General features: G+C 41.3%; 6 protein-coding genes across 8 annotated transcripts; 5 read left to right on the plus strand and 1 right to left on the minus strand.

Annotated features, from left to right (window-relative positions):
* Positions 1 to 5,059: 5,059 nt before the first annotated feature.
* LOC129585863 (40S ribosomal protein S2) lies at positions 5,060 to 6,689 on the plus strand. The gene is made up of 5 exons (XM_055478747.1): positions 5,060 to 5,396; positions 5,571 to 5,678; positions 5,773 to 5,946; positions 6,029 to 6,188; positions 6,494 to 6,689. The coding sequence occupies exons 1-5, from the start codon at positions 5,163 to 5,165 to the stop codon at positions 6,631 to 6,633; spliced, it is 816 nt and encodes a 271-aa protein (XP_055334722.1). The 5' UTR covers positions 5,060 to 5,162; the 3' UTR covers positions 6,634 to 6,689.
* Positions 6,690 to 7,088: 399 nt separating this feature from the next.
* LOC129585782 (uncharacterized) lies at positions 7,089 to 9,815 on the plus strand. Of its 2 annotated transcripts, XM_055478629.1 has the most exons (6): positions 7,089 to 7,451; positions 7,660 to 7,838; positions 8,106 to 8,274; positions 8,418 to 8,502; positions 8,641 to 8,984; positions 9,511 to 9,815. In XM_055478629.1, the coding sequence occupies exons 1-6, from the start codon at positions 7,331 to 7,333 to the stop codon at positions 9,525 to 9,527; spliced, it is 915 nt and encodes a 304-aa protein (XP_055334604.1). In that variant the 5' UTR covers positions 7,089 to 7,330; the 3' UTR covers positions 9,528 to 9,815. The 2 variants fall into 2 exon arrangements, with proteins under 2 accessions (XP_055334604.1, XP_055334603.1); XM_055478628.1 differs by lacking the exon at positions 9,511 to 9,815 and having other exon boundaries at positions 8,641 to 9,419.
* A 294-nt stretch (positions 9,816 to 10,109) lies between these two features.
* On the plus strand, positions 10,110 to 11,512 carry LOC129585784 (ragulator complex protein LAMTOR4 homolog). The gene is made up of 3 exons (XM_055478632.1): positions 10,110 to 10,412; positions 10,676 to 10,793; positions 10,971 to 11,512. The coding sequence occupies exons 1-3, from the start codon at positions 10,329 to 10,331 to the stop codon at positions 11,069 to 11,071; spliced, it is 303 nt and encodes a 100-aa protein (XP_055334607.1). The 5' UTR covers positions 10,110 to 10,328; the 3' UTR covers positions 11,072 to 11,512.
* On the minus strand, positions 11,422 to 14,029 carry LOC129585781 (geranylgeranyl transferase type-1 subunit beta-like). Its single transcript, XM_055478627.1, has 7 exons — positions 13,776 to 14,029; positions 13,563 to 13,675; positions 13,289 to 13,493; positions 12,879 to 13,068; positions 12,467 to 12,772; positions 12,223 to 12,331; positions 11,422 to 11,904 (listed from the first exon to the last, which is right to left on the minus strand). Exons 1-7 carry the CDS (start codon positions 13,820 to 13,822, stop codon positions 11,690 to 11,692), a joined length of 1,185 nt encoding a protein of 394 aa, XP_055334602.1. The 5' UTR covers positions 13,823 to 14,029; the 3' UTR covers positions 11,422 to 11,689.
* A 106-nt stretch (positions 14,030 to 14,135) lies between these two features.
* LOC129585783 (U1 small nuclear ribonucleoprotein A-like) lies at positions 14,136 to 15,545 on the plus strand. Its single transcript, XM_055478631.1, has 2 exons — positions 14,136 to 14,337; positions 14,631 to 15,545. The coding sequence occupies exon 2, from the start codon at positions 14,639 to 14,641 to the stop codon at positions 15,308 to 15,310; it is 672 nt and encodes a 223-aa protein (XP_055334606.1). The 5' UTR covers positions 14,136 to 14,337; positions 14,631 to 14,638; the 3' UTR covers positions 15,311 to 15,545.
* A 2,652-nt stretch (positions 15,546 to 18,197) lies between these two features.
* On the plus strand, positions 18,198 to 21,409 carry LOC129585763 (uncharacterized). Of its 2 annotated transcripts, XM_055478597.1 has the most exons (4): positions 18,198 to 18,636; positions 18,708 to 18,821; positions 19,524 to 19,970; positions 20,663 to 21,409. In XM_055478597.1, exons 2-4 carry the CDS (start codon positions 18,794 to 18,796, stop codon positions 20,995 to 20,997), a joined length of 810 nt encoding a protein of 269 aa, XP_055334572.1. In that variant the 5' UTR covers positions 18,198 to 18,636; positions 18,708 to 18,793; the 3' UTR covers positions 20,998 to 21,409. The 2 variants fall into 2 exon arrangements, with proteins under 2 accessions (XP_055334572.1, XP_055334571.1); XM_055478596.1 differs by having other exon boundaries at positions 18,199 to 18,821.
* The last annotated feature ends 15 nt before the right edge of the window (positions 21,410 to 21,424 follow it).

The following is a 21,424-nucleotide window of genomic DNA, read 5'->3' on the forward strand; positions in this document are numbered from 1 at the left end:
GCGGCGTTTAGGCGTTGGTACGGAGTTGAAACCTATGAAATAAAATCTCCTGGATGATTCTGTTCTTTAATTACTTCTGTTACAACTATCTAATTTAATTCTACTGCACACGGAACACCTGTCCGACACACGCGGAATACTTGCAATAATTTTGATAGTAGTGCATGCAGTAATTACTTGCCATTTACTACCATTTTACTCTAGTAGGCAAGACGTAAGTAAGTATTTTCAAAGAGTGAAAAGAACTAATATAGATATAGTTATATGAATACTAAACATCTCTAGCAGGTCTTTGGCCTCTCCTGTTAGACCGCGGTAATCTCCGCTTCTGCTCATCCGATCTTCCTGCTTCAAAATGTTTTGAAAACCTCCCAGTCTGGCGGGTGATCTAAGACCAGTCGTTGTTTGTTGAATTCAGAACCGCAATCCCAGTGGTCACTCAAAAGCTTGTTACCATGGATGCCATAGGTCTAACATGGGCTGGTCTGTTACCACGGTCACAATTATACTGTACTCAAACAAGAAACAGCTTTGGCTTCGCCTTTGCGTTTCTCATGGTCCAAAATCGGACCAAACAAATGATCAAGCTCGTCTTCAGTTCATTTGCAAGCTTCTGAGGAGACTATTAGCTGCTGTGCACGAAACTGCTTCAAACAAAATACTAACTGCTATTGCTTCCTCGAATACACTGCAACCTATGAATTTTAAACTGATTCATTTACCCAGTCGTAAGCCAATATTCATCCGTGCTCAGCTTGTTATATGAATACTAAACATCTCTAGCAGGTCTTCGGCCTCTCCTGTTAGACCGCGGTAATCTCCGCTTCTGCTCATCCGATCTTCATGCTTCAAAATGTTTTGAAAACGTCTCAGTGTGGCGGGTGATCTAAGACCAGTGGTTTTTTGCTGAATTCAGAACCCCTAACCCAGTGGTCACTCAAAAGCTTGTTGCCATGGATGCCATAGGCCTAACATAGTCTGGTCTGGTGCCACGGGCATTAAATTTGAATAAAGAAAACCTTGTGGGCTTAGTGAACGAATCACTTCGGACACTTCACTGTCCACAGTAGCTTATTGGAATTTGGATAGTTTAGCAGAACAAGCGTAAAATCAGCAGCCGAGCGACAAACCAATCAAACTTTAGGGCAAAAGATCAGTACTCCAAAAGCTAGGCTTTAGATGTTCTGACTCAAAAGAAAGAAGTGAAAATTGCTAACCTAACCGATAATGCTAACCTAACCGATAATGTATTAGCTAACGAAAAAGGGCAAATCACTGACAAAAAAGGAAAAAATTTTAGCTGATGCAGCTGCAAGTTGACTGCAGAGCATTCCTGTCATCCGTTAAATCTGATAAACTGAACAAGATCTGTTGTCTTTATCAAAAACCAATTGTCTTCAAACAAAATATTGACTGCTGTTGCTTCCTCGAATACACTGCAACCTTTGAATTTTAAACTGATTATTTACCCAGTCGTAAGCCAATATTCATCCGTGCTCAGCTTGTTATCTACATCCGTAACCTCTTATACATGCTAAGCAGACGACCACGATGATCGGGCGAACGGATGGTCCGATTTTGACGCGGTAAAGTGCGCCGGAATCGTCGCAACGTCGCGAGTGACATAAGAACACTGCGAATATTGTGCGCCTCAAGAGGGCAAGACAGCCCCCAAAAAAACGACTTGTTGCTATGGGCCTCCATAGACATACATGAGCTAACGCAGAGCGACAAAGACAAATCGCGCCTTTCGGCCTCGCTTCGCTAACAATTCATGCAAAAATTGTAAACGCGCAACAAAATACCATTATGAACCTGGCGTTTCAAAATACCTAATCATCTCAGGTTCTGTTAACTAAGCTTTCTTAGATGTCTTCGGATTCTTAGATTTCTTAGGTTTCTTAGGTTTCTTAGGTTTCTTAGGTTTCTTAGGTTTCTTAGGTTTCTTAGGTTTGTTAGGTTTCTTTGTTTTCTTGGGCTTCTTAGTTCTCGTAGGTTTCTTATGTTTCTGAGAATTCTTAAAATTTTCTTATGTTACTTAGGTTTCCTCAGATTTGTTATACTTTCAGTTTTCTTGAGCGGCCGGAATTAAGGTAGGGCGAAAGTTCGAAACTAAGAAGCGGCACAAAAGTCATGTACGGATGTAGATCCCGTAAACTGGTTATATGAATACTAAACATCTCTTGCAGACCTTCGGCCTCTCCTGATTGTAACGCATGATCTCTGCTTCTATTCACTCGATTTTTCTGCTTCAAATTGCACAAGAATCCTCCCAGTGCGGGGAGTGTTCTTAGACCCTTGACCTTTCGCCATCGCGATCGCGGTAGGCCCAGTGGTCACTGAAAAGCTTGTTACCATGGATGCCATAGGGCTAAGATGGGCAGCTCTGTTGCCACGGGAATGATAAATCTGAACAAGAAAAATTTTTGGCTTCGCCTCTGCGTTTCTTGTGCTCCCCTGGCTGAGTAAACACTTTACAAATCACCTCGCCCACTGATAAACCACTACAGTAGCTTCTCAGATTCAATAGAATTCAGTAGAATAAGCAGAAACTTAGCAGCTGAGCCATGAACCAAAAAACTTTAGGGGCAAAAGGTCAATACTCCACGATTCTCACCGCAGGCAACCATCCTGAATAAGTAGCTGTCTGGCTTTGCCATTCTGACTTTGCACCACAATCCAACACATGCAGACGCGACGTAATTTTAAATAGTCGTTAGCCAATATTCATCCGTGCTCATCTTGTTATATGAATACTATACATCTCTTGCAGGTTTTCTGCCTCTCCTCTTTGTTCGCTATGATCTCAGCTCCCACTCATCCAATTTTCTCGCTTTAAAATGTTCTGGAAACCGCTCGGTCTGGCGGGTGATCTAAGACTAATCATTGTTTGCTATATGCAAAACCTCAAGCCCAGTGGTCACTCGAAAGCTTGTTAGTTGTTACCATGGAGGCCATAGGGCTAACATGGGCTAGTCTGTTACCACGATCACATTACACTGTACTTACTCAATCAGCTAAAACATGAAACAGCTTTGGCTGCGCCTCTGCGTTTCCTATGTTCCGTGGGCTGTCTGAACGACACTTCGTTGGCTACACTTCGTTGGCTACAGTTGCTATTACAGTTTCGCGAGTTTAGCAGAATAAACAGAAAAACAGCGGCCGAGCCACAAAACGACACAAACTCTATCAACAAAGGTCATCAATCTAAGAACTGAATATTAGTAGATACTGGACTGATAGACCCCGTTTGCTAAAGTAATAACCGACAATGACAGCAAGCGTCCACAGGTTGGCTAATCACTAAGCCAAACGATAAGAAAAGGAAAAATTTAGCTGATACAACCGCAGACCGCAAAGCATTCCCTGTCATTTGTTAAATCCGATAAACTGAACAAAATCTGTTTTCTTATACAAAAACCAACTGTTTTCAAACAAAAAAAATAATTGTTACTGCTTTCTCGAAAACGCTTCAACGTATGAATTTTAAACTAATTTATTTGCCCAGTCGTAAGCCAATATTCATCCGTGCTCATCTTGTTATCTACATCCGTAACATCTTATACACGAGTATGCTTTGTTCCGAATGATTGGCCGAACGGCTGGCCCGATTTTCACGCAGAAAAGTGCGTTAGAATCGTCGCAACGACGCCGGTAATGTTACGCTATTGCTTAATCGATGCGCCCCAACGGGTAAGCAGAGGCCCCCAAAAAGGAATTGTTGCCATGGGCCCCCATAGACGGTCGTGGGCTATTCATTTGTACTGTCGCAGCGACAGAGGCAGTCCGCGGCCTTCGGCATCGCTTTGGCAAACAAAATAAAAAATCGTAAAACCAGGGCAAAATAATAATAGTAATTAAGCTGGCGACTAGCGCAATCTGTTTTTTTGCTTTGTTTCTTAGCTCTCTTAGGGTTCTTAGGCTTCTTAGGTTTTTTTAATTTTTTAATACTCTTTGGTTTCTCATGTTTCTTAGGTCTCTTAGGGTTCTTAGGCTTCTTAGGTTTTTTTAATTTTTTATTACTCTTTGGTTTCTCATGTTTCTTAGATCTCTTGAGTTTTCTTAGGTTTTCTTATGTTTTTTCAGGTTGCTTAGGTTTCTTAGGCGTCTTAAATTCTTACGCTTAAAAAACTTTCTGAATGCAGAAGATTCGCATATTTCATTAACAAAAAAATTTCGAAACCTTCGAAACTAAAGTACGCTGCGACAATACGTACGGATGTAGATCCCGTAAACTGGTTATATGAATACTGATTATATGTGCCAGGACTTCGGCCCCTATCCTTTGAGGCAAAGGATCTCGGCTTCTACTTCACCAATTTTGTTGCTTTAAAGTACATCAAAATTCTCTAGGTGTAGCGGTGGATCCAAGATTGTTGACTTTTTGCCAAAATCATTTGTCTAGGTCCAGTGGTCAATCATAAGCTTGTTACCATGGACGCGATAAGAAATGCACACTGTTCTAACACAATTTGACCGAAAACAGCAGAAATATCTGAGCTGCTACTTAACAATAAGTACGAGTACAATACAAAGTAAAAATTCATGTACTTAACTTAACACGTTAGTCATCATCACGTTAGTGAGTGATCATATTGCAAGTTATGTACTTACTGTATGTACAAGTAGACAGTCCGTGTTTCGATTAACTTATGTAAAGTGTATCATAATATTACTAAACATACGTACGGGTTTATTAAATATTATGACAGTCTGTAAGCGACCGCAAAGCAACACATCCTTAGAATTACTTACTTAGTTTTTAATAGTCATCGGCCAGTATTCATCGGTGCTGGGCTTGTAATAATATAATTATAACATCAAATTTTTGAATTTAAAGAAACCAGAACGATAACTCGCGACAAGCCGACAAGGCAAGGCATTAGAACGAGCGTGGTCGATGGATAAGCGGCTGCGCCACGCGTTAGCACCTAGCACTCAAGGGTTTAATGGCGCAAATGGTGTAAACCCGTACTGCCTTTTAAAGCGTATAGCGTTAACGCTGTTCTGATATTTTCCCTGTATGCACATGTCTTGAGCAGTGCATCAGCGTGTTCCGAATAGCACGCTTCAGTTTTGCAGTCGAGATCTTACCGGTTCTTAAGAAGCAGCCGTTCCCGTGGATTTCAGCAGTAAAATTTAATTGTTTGCATTAAGTCATAATGGCTGATCGTGGTGGATTTCGAGGCGGATTTGGTGGACGTGGCGGCGGTCGTGAAGATCGTGGAGGCCGAGGAGACCGAGGGGACCGCGGTGGTCGTCGCGGAGGACGGCGTGGCCGACGTGGAGCTAAGGAGGAGAAAGATTGGGTTCCCGTTACCAAACTGGGCCGTCTGGTGAAAGATGGAAAGATCAAATCACTGGAGGAAATCTACTACCATGCGCTCCCTATTAAAGTGAGTTTATTTGCAAAATGGTGTTTGAAACAGAGATAGTCTCCGTGACGAATTCTCTTGTCTCCAAATTCTTATCTTCGCAAACCAGCATAGCTGCATAGGATAGCGGTTATGAGACTAGTGACAATGCTGACAAGAGATGCGGACTTCACAGACATTTTTTGTATATTGCAGGAGGCCGAAATTATTGATATGTTTTTGGGCCCTAAACTGCACGATGAAGTGCTGAAAATCATGCCAGTACAGAAGCAGACGCGTGCTGGGCAGAGGACCCGCTTCAAGGTGCAGTTTTCACGATGCACATATTGTTGAAATATTATTACTGATGGCTAATCTGTGAGAATTACTAAATAACAGTGAATATCCAACACTGCAGGCTTTTGTTGCTATCGGTGATCAAGACGGCCACATTGGTTTGGGTGTCAAGTGCAGTAAGGAAGTCGCCACCGCGATTCGCGGAGCCATTATTCTGGCTAAACTCTCCATTGTCCCCGTACGCCGCGGCTACTGGGGTAACAAAATCGGCAAACCCCACACCGTACCTTGCAAGGTGAGTAGACGGGAAGGGTGTCGGATTGATGTGTTGTAAGTACTTATCCTTAGATCCTAAACTTTATGCTGCCGCTTTGCAGGTTACCGGCCGATGTGGAAGTGTCTTAGTCCGTCTCATCCCCGCGCCCCGTGGTACTGGTATTGTCAGTGGGCCAGTTCCCAAGAAGCTGCTGCACATGGCTGGAATTGAAGACTGCCACACATCCGCTTCCGGCTCGACTGGAACCCTCGGCAACTTCGGTAAGGCTTCAGTTGTATTTGCAGATTTTTCGTACGCTCGGCTTAATGTTGTGTTCGGTCAATTTTTATGTTTGAACAAATCGCTTGTTAGTTTTTACTGATAAATGCCCTATTTTCTCTTTTTGATTTTCCTCGTTTATTTGGAGTATGGTCACCTTAAGGATTCAGTAACTATGTTTGCTTAGTACTCAGTATTTACGCAGTTGTTGTTATGCGTTGGATTTACGCGTTTATGATTTAAGCGTTATTTACGCGTTACGCGTTATGTATTTACGCAGTTGTTGACTTGTTGTTATGTTTTGCAGCCAAAGCCACCTACGATGCGATGAGCAAAACGTACAGTTACCTTACCCCCGATCTTTGGAAAGAAAACGCTCTGGTTGCCACACCTTACTCTGCGCATCAGGAACATCTGTCTAAAGGCTTAAGAAAAGCTGTTATTTGAGATCCTTTGGGATTCGTTTCGGAAAGATTATGAAATAAAGTGTATGTCTCGGATGGTTTTCGCTGGCAGTTTGCGTATACAGGGTAATTGAACGCTACAGTTACCTAGGCTATACCGCGGTAGTATATTTAATTAACGGCAAGTGCTATGTACTGCCGCTCAGGATCGTTTGTAAATGCACATAATAAGTATAGGAAGCCAAGCACAGTGTTGCTTTTCTGCAATTTGCTCCATAAATATCTATCTTTTCGTTTTGAATTTGCCTTATCTCGATAACATTAGTTTCACCTTTTTTGAAGTTCTAATTTATTAACGTTACGCAGTCATGCCGCTGCAGAAATGCGATAGTACGGGCACTCATAGGCGGGTCGTTCGTTCTGAAAAAATCTACAGTTTCCAAGCAATGTAGGCATCAGGGTGGTGAGCCCTACGTGCTTTCTTCGGTACTATAATGAGTGACTTTCTTTCCTAAAAAAAATATAAAGTATCGCACGGAAAGCTGGCTCTGCTGCTATCGTATTGAGTAATACTAAATATTAAACTTGTGTACTTATGCGTTTTGTCTTATATGTACGGACAAAATCTTGATCCCAAATAAAATATAGATGGATAAGTGATTGGTAACTCACCATTAAATTTTTGCTTCTTTACGGATACAGACTGAAACGTAGAACTTGCCTGAAAAATACATAGATCCATGTTGACTGCAAATATGGAGAACGAAACTTTACGTAAAGAAATAAATCATTACATAAAACGTCATGATTTGATGCATCTTTTTGAACGACTGACCGCGTCCATCATGTTTGATCGCCCAGGTATGTACAATACGTGCAAAGAAAGCTGTTAAGCTGACCGTAAGAACTAATATCTGTATTCTGCATAATGCGTATCGATATATGGCGACGCGGAATATGTTTTTTTATTAATTGTTGCATTTTATATGTGGTAGCTTGCATCGTTTCGGCTTACTTTAATGTATGCAGCGTTTCGGTCTTGATAAAATAACCGCTCTATAATTGACAGATGATCTTAATAGCTACATTTGCGAGTGGCTTATACGACTATCGGGTAGTGCAGCTGAACAAAACATTTCTTGTGAAGAGCAGACAGAAAGGATTTCCAAACACAAAAATACACAGCCACAATCATTCGATAACGTTTCCCGTTTCTCGGAGTCGCTCTTACATCTGACTTCCGATTACGTAAGTTTAAGTACTGACATAATGATCTGGACTCACAACCAGTTGAATTGACCTTTAGTAACCCTTATATTATTTGCTGACGGCAGGATAAACAATCTGCTTAAGAGTTTCCTGATGGTATAATTAACCAAAGCTGGTTGACTGAACATCTCCCGAAAACTTTTTTAACCTCCTCGCTAATCCTTTTTCTATGTGCATACGTAGTTTATGTTTGCGTCTGACAGTACTTATTAATTACTGTATCTATCAACCATCTTATTATTATAGGCTCCAGTAGAGCCAGTGCGCACTTCCGAGGGCAACCTTCCAGCACCTAATTCATCATCGAATTCACAGTTTACCCCGTTTTTGTTATCGCCAGAAAATATCAGCACATTTTACAGTATTTTAGACCCACTCAACTCTGGAGGAATAGCGGCCGCACATTTTCGGGAAGGTAAGGAGAACTACTGCACTTCATGTCAGTAATAAAAAAGAACACGGAAATTCGTTACGTGTCTTGCGAAGCTGTTTCTTGTAAGTTATAACATAAAAGAGGTCGTCGCTTTGGATATTATCCAATTGGTTGTTTTGATGAAGTGGCTCACTTGCTTGATCTGGAGCAATATATCGACTGGAACAGCGTTAGCCAGGAAATTGACCGGGATTTGTTCTGCGAGCAGCTGTAAGAACTGCACCGGACAAGTACTGTACTTACGCATCATAACAGCATTGACCAGTGAGAGTAGCCGCAAAGTAAACATAAATAATAAAAACAGAAATATTATGAGTAATTAAGATAAATTGTTGATGGACGGTATAGTGCTTCCGCATTATCCACCGATCTGTCGTCACTGCGTATAAAATCCGGCAAACTGAGTCCTGAACCTGATCCAGAAGGAACGCCTACGGAAGATAAGGACATACCGCAATCAACGAATGTGAACAACGAAGATTTCGGAGATGAACAACTGGCGCTGTGGGCCGGCAATATATCCGATGCTGACCTTACTGGCGCGACTGGAGTTGGGTTTTACGAAGGGGATGACCATCCTGGCCCAGGGATGGAGGATCTGCGTGATGCTTCCTCGCTTGATTCCCGGATAACGAATCCGGATGATAGCACCGGCATCAACAATGTTGACACAGACCCGGATACTGCTCGTAGTAATACTCGTGGTGATACAGAATTACGAAAGTCAAAAAGCTAGCTAGATGCATTTCTTGCATACGATCGCGATACTTTACCTTAATTGGCGATTTGTTTGCAACATACACGCAGCTGACAGATTACATTTATTGAAATCACTTGCTTGTCTGGTTGGTTTTTGGCTGTGGCGATGGTGTTTGTTTTGTCCTTAATTAGCGCATGCTGCAATAGCCATTTGTAGCTACGGTAGTGAATACTAGAGTAGGATGAATACTAGAAGCATCACTTAAATTTGGCTGTGTCCATGAATTTGCAGTTTTCACGTAGGTAGCATCAGCAGCCCGTTTTCGAATCCTTGCTTGACAAATTTTACGTTAACTAAATAAATGCATTAACCTGAAGTTAACAGTTAATAGTTATTAACAAACGTATTAAACGAAACTATTCGTTCAAACCGGTCACGGCTCACAAGTAGACAGTAGAGCTATTCCATGCACGAATTCTACAGGATACACTAGCAAAATTCCGTTGTTCGATTTTCAGATCCCGAAGGCGAATGAAGTGGTCAGTTGTTCCCCATCATAAAGCACAAATTGAATCGCGCCGGTTTAAAGGTCGCCATCGAATGTGCCGGCCGATAACGTCAACTGTTCCTCTTCGAAACAGTACTTTATTAATATTAATCACTACGCTAGTTTTGTTTTGCGAGTCGTACAATTAATACATACGCTGCATACTTTTTAAGTTTTACCAGTTCTCACTAATTCACAGTCACACGTATATCCTGTATTTAAACAGCTGTGAGTCCCATGATCGTAACGCAAAAGTGGTCATCGGTCATTTCTGGATTCCCTTTCTTCCGTATTGTTGCTGTAATAACTGTAATAACCTCAACTTATTGTAAATTTGTTGCAATATTCACTGTCAAGTGTCAATTATTAATTTATTACAGGGATGGGATAATAACGATAATAATACTTATTAGTATTGTACTTCGTATCATAATTGTATTTGGTGTAAGTACTTGCGCAGCTTTAACTACTCTAGTACGAGTACTTGTATACAGTGTGCAACTCTGCATACTGCATAGTTAGCGATAAGATCCTACGCAGAATTCTATAGAAAGTCTCCCGGAAAGGAGCGGCAGCTGGATAAACAATCAGTACGAGTAGCCAGAAAACATTTTGGAATCTCGGTACTTTACCAGAATTCTCTTGCAGGTTGGAGAGAGTATGTCAGCCCGATTTGTTTGTCCTTAAATTTGGAAACTGTTTTTGTGTATACATTCATTACATTGTAATATCGTTAACACTTTTCGTTGGTATTTGTTTAGCGACCGAATTTAATATTTTGTTCAAAACATGAGCGCGCAGATTTTGGGAATTGATCGGATGACTGGAGTGACTGGCCACTTGGTTCTCAATGAAGACGGCGCAGTTATCAGCGTAAGTGACTTAACTGTTAACAAGTAACTAGTATCTGTTATTATAAGAATTAAGAAGGATAAAATTTCTTAAAGAGAAACATTAATTAAGTGGCTGTATGGACTCTATGGATATATCTGTTGTGCCTTCTTGTGCCACATTTCGGAGCGCACGGTGTAATGATAAGACATCAATATGTTGGCAGTATGGCACTGTTTGGAAGTGCATTGGTGACAATTGCAAATTGAATTGATTTGCGTTTGCAACTTTTGTGATTGGGTTAGTCTGCGGGCGAGCTCCGAAATAACGAAGCCTTATCGGATCCTGTGCTTGGTATACTTCGAGCGATACAGAAAGGAAAGAATAGCCTTTGCAAGGATGAAGAATTTCAAAGCGTCCAAGGTATGTGGCTTTCGTGGTATTTAAATATTAGTTGCTGGACAAAGATCGTCAAGGCGAGAGCGAGCAAGTTTTTTTGGGGCATACTGCCTAGTTTATTCTGTTGCTTTCTTAAAAATTTCAGTTGGATTGCAAACTTTCACTTGCGCTGCTTAAAGTAGAAAACATCTTTTTTTTTAGTGTATTCCGATAATGCGATTTTCCTCGTGTTCCGGCAAGCTCAGAAAATCTGCATCGTGAAAAAACGATTCGAAATGGAACCTTTGATTGCTCTTCATTGATCTTTTAAATTTCTTGCACCCTTGTTGCTGCAGTTTTTGTGGTGATTGGATAGAAGACTAATTATCTGTACGACTAATTATTAATGAATTATGAAGACGAATTATGAATTATTGATGAATTATGAATTATTGTAAAGACTAATTATCTGTACGACTAATTATCTTTATTATTTATTATTAGCTCGTACTGTTGTTTAACTTGGTGCTTCAATAACTTCAGTAATTCGTTGATGTGACCGTTAGGCATACAGATAAGTACTGTACGAGTACTTGTTTTGTGTTCTCAGCTGAAAACTTAAACCCATTTGATTTTCTTATGCCAAAATCTAATGCTCGGCTTGTAAAAAAAGGATAATCTACTTTATTCACTCGTCACTGCTGTTAAAAAAACAAACGACTCAGTCGCACTAGTCATAAAAAACCAACAAACTAGAGGAACAACTATCACAGCCGCTTATCGTACGTCGTAATTAAACAAGTGTTCGGAAAAAAGAAACTGAAAAAATAAAATCAATGTACGTACCAACGATGAGGAACAGATAAAAATATCTCAAAAGGCATACGGCACTTAGAATTTAAAACAACAAACACACCAGGCCAATAGTATGTAGTTCACTATCAAGCAGCACGGAACAAAGTCGAGAGATGTAAAAAGGCTGGCATGCTAATGTTCAGAGCAGGATGTACTGCTTTTAATTTCCACTCGTCAAAATTTAAACTGATATCTTCTTTCTCATCCGTATTACCATCTTCGAAATCCAAACTGTTTTCCACAAACACATATCTTGGCAAAAGCGACAAGCCACTGATCGTCAAATACGCATGTAGAGGATCTGAAAAACAAGTACTACCGGGTAGTACTACAGTATATCTATATGTAGGAGACTAGGAATGGTAGGACAATACAAAACAACTGTGATATATTTTTTTAATGTTTAAATTTTAACTTTCACGTAGTGTACCGGCGCTTGCAATCATTGTTATCTATAGAATAATTAAGCAATACCGCTAATCAATCGTAATATATTATCTGTGCTAAACAAACAGCTGGAGTACGGTATATATAGCATTCCAGTACTTAACGTCATAAATAGTACGGCAAAATCACTACTAAAATGTCTGCCGTGTACTGCGGGATATACCATCCTCACCAGAGCGACTTCCAGGCCATTTTGCAAATCCTCCTATAATACCGTCCTGAGTTTCCATGCAAAATTCTTCGAGTAAATCTTCTGATACGAACTCGTACGCATTGGTCATCTGTAACAAACAAGAGTTACCACTGCGGCTAGACGATATCAAGCCAAAACAATTCCACAGGCTCATCTTGAATACGAGTACGCAGTTCATTAAAAACTATTCACAAAAAAATAAAATTTATCAACCACAACTCACTTTAAGTACGGCTCCAATCCAAAATGTGTAACATGAATCCTCAGGCTTGTTAGGCCTACCGTTGAAACCCCGGCCTTGGCGGAATAAACACCATGCAATCAACTCGTCCCTGATATAATTCGGGGCGTCTCCGTCCGCACCCAGCCCAAACAAAGCTGTGGTCATTCTGTCGCAGTGCTCGCAAGAGTTCTGTATCAGGCCAAGATTTTTCGAGAGGAATATCAAATACAGCGCTGCAACTGCACAATATGTCGAGCCGCCATGGCTTTCGGCCCCAGATACCTGGGAAAACCCTCCTTCATAGCTCTGGAACACATAATGCAAACAATATTGCATGTACATACTGTACTTAAAAAAGTGGGCAATAAAAATCTGAATGTCTGTGCGGGGGTATTGAATAATCTTTACTCACACGACAGCTCCAAATAAATTTTTGCATTGTATGCACATTCACACCACTCCAATCTCTAATGATGAAGCTAATCACAGCAGCACAGAAAACGAAGCGCATATCGGCTTCCGAATTCGTGCGTTCCCCATCCAACGGCAGCCTGCCACTTTCCACGTCCATTTTCGATTTTAAAGGCACTGCGCCACAAAAACTACAAAACGTGCCCAAAAATAAAATAAACCACGCCAGCGAATTAGCCACAACGAATGCTGTAAACAATAATTTTTTAACAGAAGAAAACGTTCTGATACGGTCATACTGACTCATTCAACAGCTGAGCGTAAAAATTAATGATTTGTCAATTAATTAATTATTTGTAAATTAATGATTTTTGAAGATAGGAAGCAATTAGTAGGGCACACTCGTTTTACCTGCCTTCGGCAGTCTGTAGAGCCATCAGCTGCCGCACAATTCCATGGCGATCAATGGATGTTAGATCATCACCCAGCGTTAACAAAGTGGCAAGACCAGCGAAAGTCATTGCGATGTTCGTTCCAATGCAGACTTCTGGTTGGTTTTCTCGGCATCGGTTCTGAGTAGCATCATTGAGATTTCCGAAGAATCCACCAATCTCCCCTGATCATCCAAAGTAAACGATAAATGATCATTTTTTATATTTTGACGGTCAAATCTGGAGTGTCTCACCGTGCGACTGAAGCGAATAAACAAAATCTATCAGATCCCTGCGTCGCTTCTTCAGGGCGTCTGAGGCATCAATCAGTTCCAAGCCCCCAACGCAGAAATACACTAGTGTCAATCTGAAAACCGATAACTCACATTAAAACAAAAGACATGACGTACTCCTATCCATTAATACATTAAATACATGAGCGAATCAATAACCGCCGACGCACTTACAGATTTGTTTCCTGAGAAGCGGAAGATCCTGGTAACCCGTTCAGCATTCTTTCAAAGAATAAAATGTGTCGCTTTCGGGCAAACTCAGTGCGAAACCTCTTCCATTTCTTTGCATCGAACTGCGACGTAGCCTGACCAGGGCTCCTACAGCATCAGCCATTCCCATCGCCGAATAAAAGAAAATCTGGAAGGAACTGCGAGTGCTACAACTCAGACGCTGGAATAATTTTCAAACTTTTTGAATTGAATTTTTGTTGATGTCACTGTACTAGTACGCGTTTTCTACCGAATGCGTTACCACCATCGGGTGCGGTCTTAAAAGAACATCGTTGGCATTTGTGAATTTGTTTGAATTTGAATTGGCAACAACGTTTGCTTTGCGAATTTTTTGTTTTGGTCCATTTTTCAGTTTTTGCCAGGTTTGTGCAAAATAAATTTATTTTCCGTAGAAGTACATAATCACACTCGGGTAAACTACAAAGTTACTAGAGTAGTTATTTTGTTAGATGTAACGCATATTCTGCTGACTTTCCATCGAACGCGTAATCGGAGAAAAGTGCTGGTAAGTGGAGGAGAGTAAGAGCTGAGATGACAGGATAGGATTTTGATTGATGTTTCATCTTCTACAGGTTTAGTTTACTCTCTGTTTGTGCCATTTGTCTCTTTTTATTTTTAAGTCTATAAGCAGTAAGCTCTGCTTTTAATAAGTAACTGGAATTTGTAGCCTGCTTTAATACTACCATAACAGCAGTCGCTGTTTTGCTGCGAAATTGATAATTAATCAGCAGGCTGCTAGATGGATGCTTTACAGCTTGTCACCATGATTCTATCCGTTGTCATTTTACTTTTCGGTAGCATGTGTCATGGATCCAACTGCAACACAGCTGCCTTCTCCCAACAACACTCTGTACTTAAATAACCTGAACGAAAAACTGAAAAGGAAGCGTCTTCAGGAATCGCTCCATGCCGTATTTAAGCAGTTTGGCGAAATTTTGGCCATTCAGTGTTGGCCGAAGTCCCTGTCTCGCAAGGGACAGGCTTGGGTGATCTTCCGCGATGTGCCATCCGCTGTCAAAGCCCTGACGTCCATGCAGGGCTTCCCTTTCTACGACAAGCCCATGCGTATTCAGTTTGCCCGCGCTGATTCTGACATGGTTACCCGTGCACGCGGAACGTACGTGCCGCGGCCTAAGAAGAAGGCCGGGGAAAAAGCCAAGAAGCCCAAGCCCATGGCCGCCCCCGTGGGGGTGGAAGTGCGACCGGCGCCTATCAACCCCGAGAACATTCCCGACAATCAGCCACCGCACAATATTCTTTTTGTTACCAATCTGCCCACTGATTCGGGAGAGGAGCTCCTTAATCAGCTGTTTCAACAGTTTACTGGTTTCCGTGAAGTGCGCATGGTGCCCAGTCGACCGGATATCGCCTTTGTGGAATACGAGACGGAGATGCATGCCAGTGTGGCAAAGGAAAATCTTCAGGGATTCAAAGTGACACCGACTCATAAAATCAAGATTGTGTATGCCAAGAAATGATGCGGTCTATTTCGTGTATTTCTGTCATTAGGGAGCATGGGACTGTTGTCGCTTCTGGAGTTTTCTTACTGACCGTAGGACTAACAGTTGTAAGTATTCATCATGTTCAGTAACTGGAAGTTACTTATCCATTTTTTTCTACTTCTTTGTTTCCAACTTTCACCAGTTGATTGTGAGTACATAGGAGCGCGACGAAGAATCTGTTACTCTTATTAAATCGGAAATGTCCCTGAAATCTTCCTTGAATCGAATTATTGTGCCTTTGTATAATTTTGGTTTCATTATTGCTTGATAGTATAATAGATAATAGGTTTTTCACCGTTTTCATACGTTTGATGACCTGTATCGTATGTAGAGTATTTCTTCGCTGCTACACCTGCGGTACCAACGGACAATCTTTAAATTTGGTGCATGTTTAAGATTTGTCGGTTGCTGAAATCCTTCGGGTTTGCTTTCATTCAAATTGAAACGGTTTTTTCTTCGTGGTTTCATAAACGGCCAGCTACTTGAGCAGATGACCTTTTGATCTCACGGGAAGTGTGGTTTGAAAACGATGTTAGTGACAGCACTGACAGGTATGAACGCTGAGAAGGAGATTTCGAGAACTAAAGCGGATGTTTTCCAAAATTTCTGACCTGACGGACAAGCACCACTTCTATTTCAAATTACATGTTGTTGCCTTGCTAGACACACTGCGTGCGCCACGACTCCAGATTGCTGGGTTTGGTACAGTACTACCTACTAGTAGTACCTACTACCTACCATAGTAATGAATTGCAATTTTCTCTTCTTTAAACTTCAAAACAAAATCATTGCCGTTGTATTGTACAATATACTATATACCTGTTCTCAGTGTGCTGTGTATAAGTGTATTTATTTATACTCGTACCGGAGATGTTGTATTCCTTGCTAGTGTCCCAGTATACTGTACAGTAATTCTAACAAAAATGTTTAAAATTGTAAACAGTAACACAGGCGAATCGTTACTCAAAGGTGAATGACTTCCTTTTAGGACTTTCCCTATGAAGCAGTACTCGCACTGTATAATATGTAGTCGTATTTGCTGATTTCGTAATGCGTTCTACTCAAGAGAGCGAAATCTGGAGCATCATAGGCGCGCGGTAGACAACCCGGCTTTAAAATCAAAGTCTGACACTATAACAGTAAACGAATGCTTGTGCTCTCACTGCCGGAAAAGAGACAGATGAGTTTTTCAAGTTTTTTTTCAGCATAAAATATGGATTAGAAAACCGCAGATTTCCGATAGGATTGTACCGATATAACGTATTTTTTTACATAAAATACGTATATGGTGACAATCTGGTAGGTTCACAGTTCACTAGAAGGTCAAGAAGAACGGCTTGCGTTTATAATGAAAAATCTACTGCACAGTGTTACAATACATACGTGGGGTTTGACGGTTTGATCTGCAGTGAGACACTGTAGTGTTCTAGTGTGATAATAATTATGTATGGTACAATATAATGGTACAACAGCACAGAATACTGTAATGCAGATTTTACGTAAAGTACAAAATTTATAAAATGCCACTACTGATTGTTAGTTATTCGGTACTACAGATCTGTCGTGCTATCATGCTATGGCGTGCTATGGCTATGGTGGCTCAGTTTGCGCTTCGTAGTAAGAGTTATTAGTCAGTACTTCCCCTCGTAACAAACATATAGCGTCTAGCCGGCATATAAGCATCAGGCCAACGACCGTAACAGATTTACTCCTTGAATCGCAACATCCTTATAATTTCTGCCACCATTGGAATATATGACATTGTTAGTAGCTAACAGCTATATACCTCAATAGCGTCCATTCCGTTTCTTTTCTTATTTAATAAGCGCATATGATTTTATTATAACAGGTCCGACTTTTACCTTTCCGAGTTCCGAATGGACTGTTTTAGCGGTCACTGGCAAAGTGCAGTACATTACTGAATCCAGAAAGTTGCGAACAAAGATGGTTTTTTGAGTAAATACAGATATATAATTATATATATACAAGCATTCATGACTTTTGTGTGTGGATCTTACCGTTAGTTACTTTTTATTTTACATTTTTACTTAATTGACGTCATCATTGTTCAGATTTCTTGGTATAGTTACAATCGAGCCTTTGGACATTCTTTCTGCTGATTGACCTCAGACAAACATCTCTTTATCCTGAACTAACCTTTAAATCGTTCAGTTCCCTTTATTTATACCAGACTTCATTTCCAGGCTATACAGTATATAATTAGTAATAATTATATATAATGATCATAGAATTTTCTAACTCGGTAAACAAAATACATTTAACCGCAGAAAACAAGATACATAAAACTGCAGAATACGGATACGTGCATCTTTGGAATCCCATGACTTGAACCGCGGCTTATTGTTAGTTCTCGATCTCTCTGTACGTGAGCATTTATTTGATATAGATATATATATTTTTAAGGATTTGATATTTATTTATTTATTTGATATATTTATGCATTTATTTATTATGTATAGATAGATTTTTAATTAAAGGGAAGCGTACTTCTACCGGGAATGTTTCACCGGCAGGGAGTAGCATAAAAAATACGGATGTATCCAATGTCGAATCATTTATTGCAAATTATTCATATTGTGGGGCAATCTGTATAATAGCTAATTATGATGAATGGATATTTTGGAAGGCATGAAGCAATTAGGCTACGGAGTCCCTGTCTAGGATAATGACCTGTAGGCTGTACATTACGGTGAGTGACCTGGGGTAGGGGTAAGGCGGTCTTTCTGTGAGCGCGGTGACGAATCGCCACAGCGCATCAAAGTTTAAAGATCCGCTGTAACCACGGCCCGGCGCAGTAGTTAGTACTATAGTGAGGGTCATTCGAGTGGCATTACTGTGCCGCACGGCAGGAGAACATGTGTGTTTGTTGTCTGGGACTAGTAGTGGTGTATAAATTATTTAGAAGAACCAAATGATCGGCGCTGTACAGGATTCGTACGTACTCATAAGGGTTGACTACTTGGGGCTGCTGTGCATGAGACAGGCATCAGCACTGTGTGATACGCTGCATGCTCAGTGCTTTTATCAAACAACGCTCAGATCGCTGTTCCGATCGTTCGCGCTTGTTCGCCAATATCGTCTGTTTCCAGTTTTATGTGTTATGGTGTTTCTCAGCTTAGCTGTTTATTATGGAAGTTGGTACTTTAAAACATTCAGTTAAATTAACAACCTAAATGCGTTATCTTGGATCATACGGTACAGCGATCGCAGCACTGCACTAGTTCGTGTGCTAGCGCGCTTACCCTTAGTTATTACAACAGCGTCGTCAAGTGGAGAACGAGGTAACATCGAAATTGTTTCTGTTGGCCTTTATCGCTCCGGAAAGTATATATTGTTGTTGGGGGTCGATCAGTACTGGCTCTTTTGGAAGTAGTGGATTAACCTTTCATTCCGATCCGTCTTGGACTTGACTGCCCGAATACCTACAAGGAATCTCACATGGCTCGCCAGTTACCGGAAGCATCCGGTAAGTTGATGATATTAACTCGTAAGAATTCACATAATGTAGGCCTTACCGATATGTTATGACCATTACCTTTGGCATGGCCCAGTGGTCACTTCAGTAGCAATCGCTCTCCGCTGCAGTTGTAAAAGGCTAGCGTATGCCCCAAGCTGCCGCTGCAGACCGCATTGATGTGAACCACTACCGGGCAACGCCCTGTCAGGTCAGGCTAATGCTCTCAGATGGACGATTTGCTTGCTACTCGCATTCAAGATTTGTTGCTGGACATTGCTGACATACGTAAACTCATGCTGGCAGATCATATCGAAATTTATTGGGCGATATGAAACAATCGCATGCATCGTTTTTCAGTTCTTATAGATGTAGCAAGTAGTAAACGTTTTGTTATTAAGCGATTTGTTGCCAGATGTGCTAACTCGTATGTGTGCGAGATTCTTCTGCAGACTTGTTTTATTGGCCATTGTACTAATTTCAGTTACTTTTTTGCATATTATGTAAACCTATATTATTTTCTGTTCTGCATTTATTGGCTTTTTATAAATTACGGGCTTTTTCGCTGTTTTTTGCATATCCTTATCGGTTTGTTCAGTTCTTTTCACTGCAGTTTATGCACAGTTCAGTTCTGATTTGACCACTTCGCTTAATTATAAAGCTGAAGTGCCAATAAGTGGCATGCAGCATTCAATCCTTCGTGTTTTGATTTAGAGCCTCAGAAATCTCCGAATCACAACGGGGTAGGAATGTACGGATCCTACTACAAAGTCTATCGTTGTTCGGATGGGAAATATCGTTTGAATTTGATTTCCGAGGATGAATACGTCGAGTCGAAGAAAAACCGGCCCATTTCCGTATGTGACGTCAGCAGCACCACTGATGTGGCCTGTTCCCATCGTCCATCGTCATTGTTTACTTCCTCCCCGTGCTGTAGTAGTCTGTCGCGGAGTAATGCGACTACTACGGCAATGGCCGCGCATGGTCCACTCAATCGTAGTACGAGTTCCGCCACAACGCGGTCACGTTTACCCAGTATCTCACAGCGGATATCCAGCGCTAAGACAACAACGCACGATGTTAACGTTGTTCCGCCTCGCCAAAGAGCAGCAGTGCCCGCTCGCTATGCACGGAAGCACCCGTACAAACACAATACCACAGGTAAGCTTATTCGGAATATAGTATATATACAAGTAAAGTACAACTAGTGCAGGAGAATAAGAAGAATTTATCGTGAAGCACGTCTTTCATTTTTCTACGATAAATATTTCGACTGGTCAAGTGCTAAGTGGGAAATATGCATTGCGGTTATTGGGTTGTGAAGTGATTGCGTAACTTCCAGGTTTTTTTGTAAAATGTATATACAATCAGGACGCCATGGAAATCTTTTCAAGATTTGTCACGCGTGCCCAGTGTTTCTATTAATATCAGTCATGATAGTATTAGTTAAGTGGTTGTTATACATTTCGAGCTCGGTACTTAGTAGTAATAAATCATTTGAGGTGTTGGCAAGGCGATCGGGCTATGTAGATTGAGTGCGACATTAGAACATTGGGCCTGTTCTGCTGTGGTAATACTCGGTTGCAACTGTCCGTTAGACCGGGTCGTTGGCTGTCTTGATAACGTTTCGTTGGGTTACGAGTCGGGCCGCGCGCGCGCGAGAGATCTGTCGATCGGTCGCTCGCTGCGGTCTTTGCCCTCGTATTTGCTCGCATGTTGCATGTGTGTAGCTCACAGTGATATCCTCTATTCCTCTCTGTCTCTCTCTCTCGATAACGTCCGAACTGGGTCAACGATTATTATATTATTGTTTTTTCTGTCTTTCGTTCTCAAACCCCATGTCGTCGTTGCAGCTGCAAGTGTGACAACAGCCGGCACCGATCACGATCATCCAGCCGCGATACGCCGCCAGAGACGGGATCGCTGTGTCCGTTCCACAGTGGCAGTGGCCGATCTAATTGCCGAGTACATTCCACCGGATGTGCCAGCCGTACAGGACGCCGTGGCCAGCTCCACATCCGCTATTAAGCCCGCAGCGCTGCAACAGCCGGCGTTAAACAGTACCCCGCTCGTGTGGAATAACTGGATTAAGAGTGTGGCACGCCGTTTTCCCATGGCGGATATGAGTGTGCGCCAAGTGCTGGATGTTCTGGATAGTCGACCCGATTTGACGGCGACCGATGATTGATCGCTGTGTGGATAATTAGAGTGTTTGTAATTAAAAGAAATTCCTTTCTGGGGAAATTTTTTGACAATAAGAGATTTTTGCATTTTTTTGTTGTTTTTCGTTCCATTTTTGCAGTCGTGTGTATATGTAGGATGTATAACGTTTTTGATTGTTTTCTCTTTTATATGTTTCAACTTTTAATTTTCTCTGCCCATATTTCCGTTTGCCAAGTTCCTGCACCAGTCCAAAGATATCTTTTATGATCACGCTACATTATCCGCTCAGTCACCTATGACCAATCAAGCTTGATAAAGGTTTTCTGTAAAGAACGTCTACAAACTATCTCTATGACCGATATCACCAAAGGCTGCCGCTTGTTAGTATTTCCGATTAAGTAATGTAATAAAGCGAGAAAATAGTGGCTGCTGATTTTTAACATTAGGACTGC

The sequence above is a fragment of the Paramacrobiotus metropolitanus genome, unplaced genomic scaffold (genome assembly GCF_019649055.1).
Source record: "Paramacrobiotus metropolitanus isolate TYO unplaced genomic scaffold, Prichtersi_v1.0 Parri_scaffold0000018, whole genome shotgun sequence".
NCBI lineage: Eukaryota > Metazoa > Tardigrada > Eutardigrada > Parachela > Macrobiotidae > Paramacrobiotus > Paramacrobiotus metropolitanus.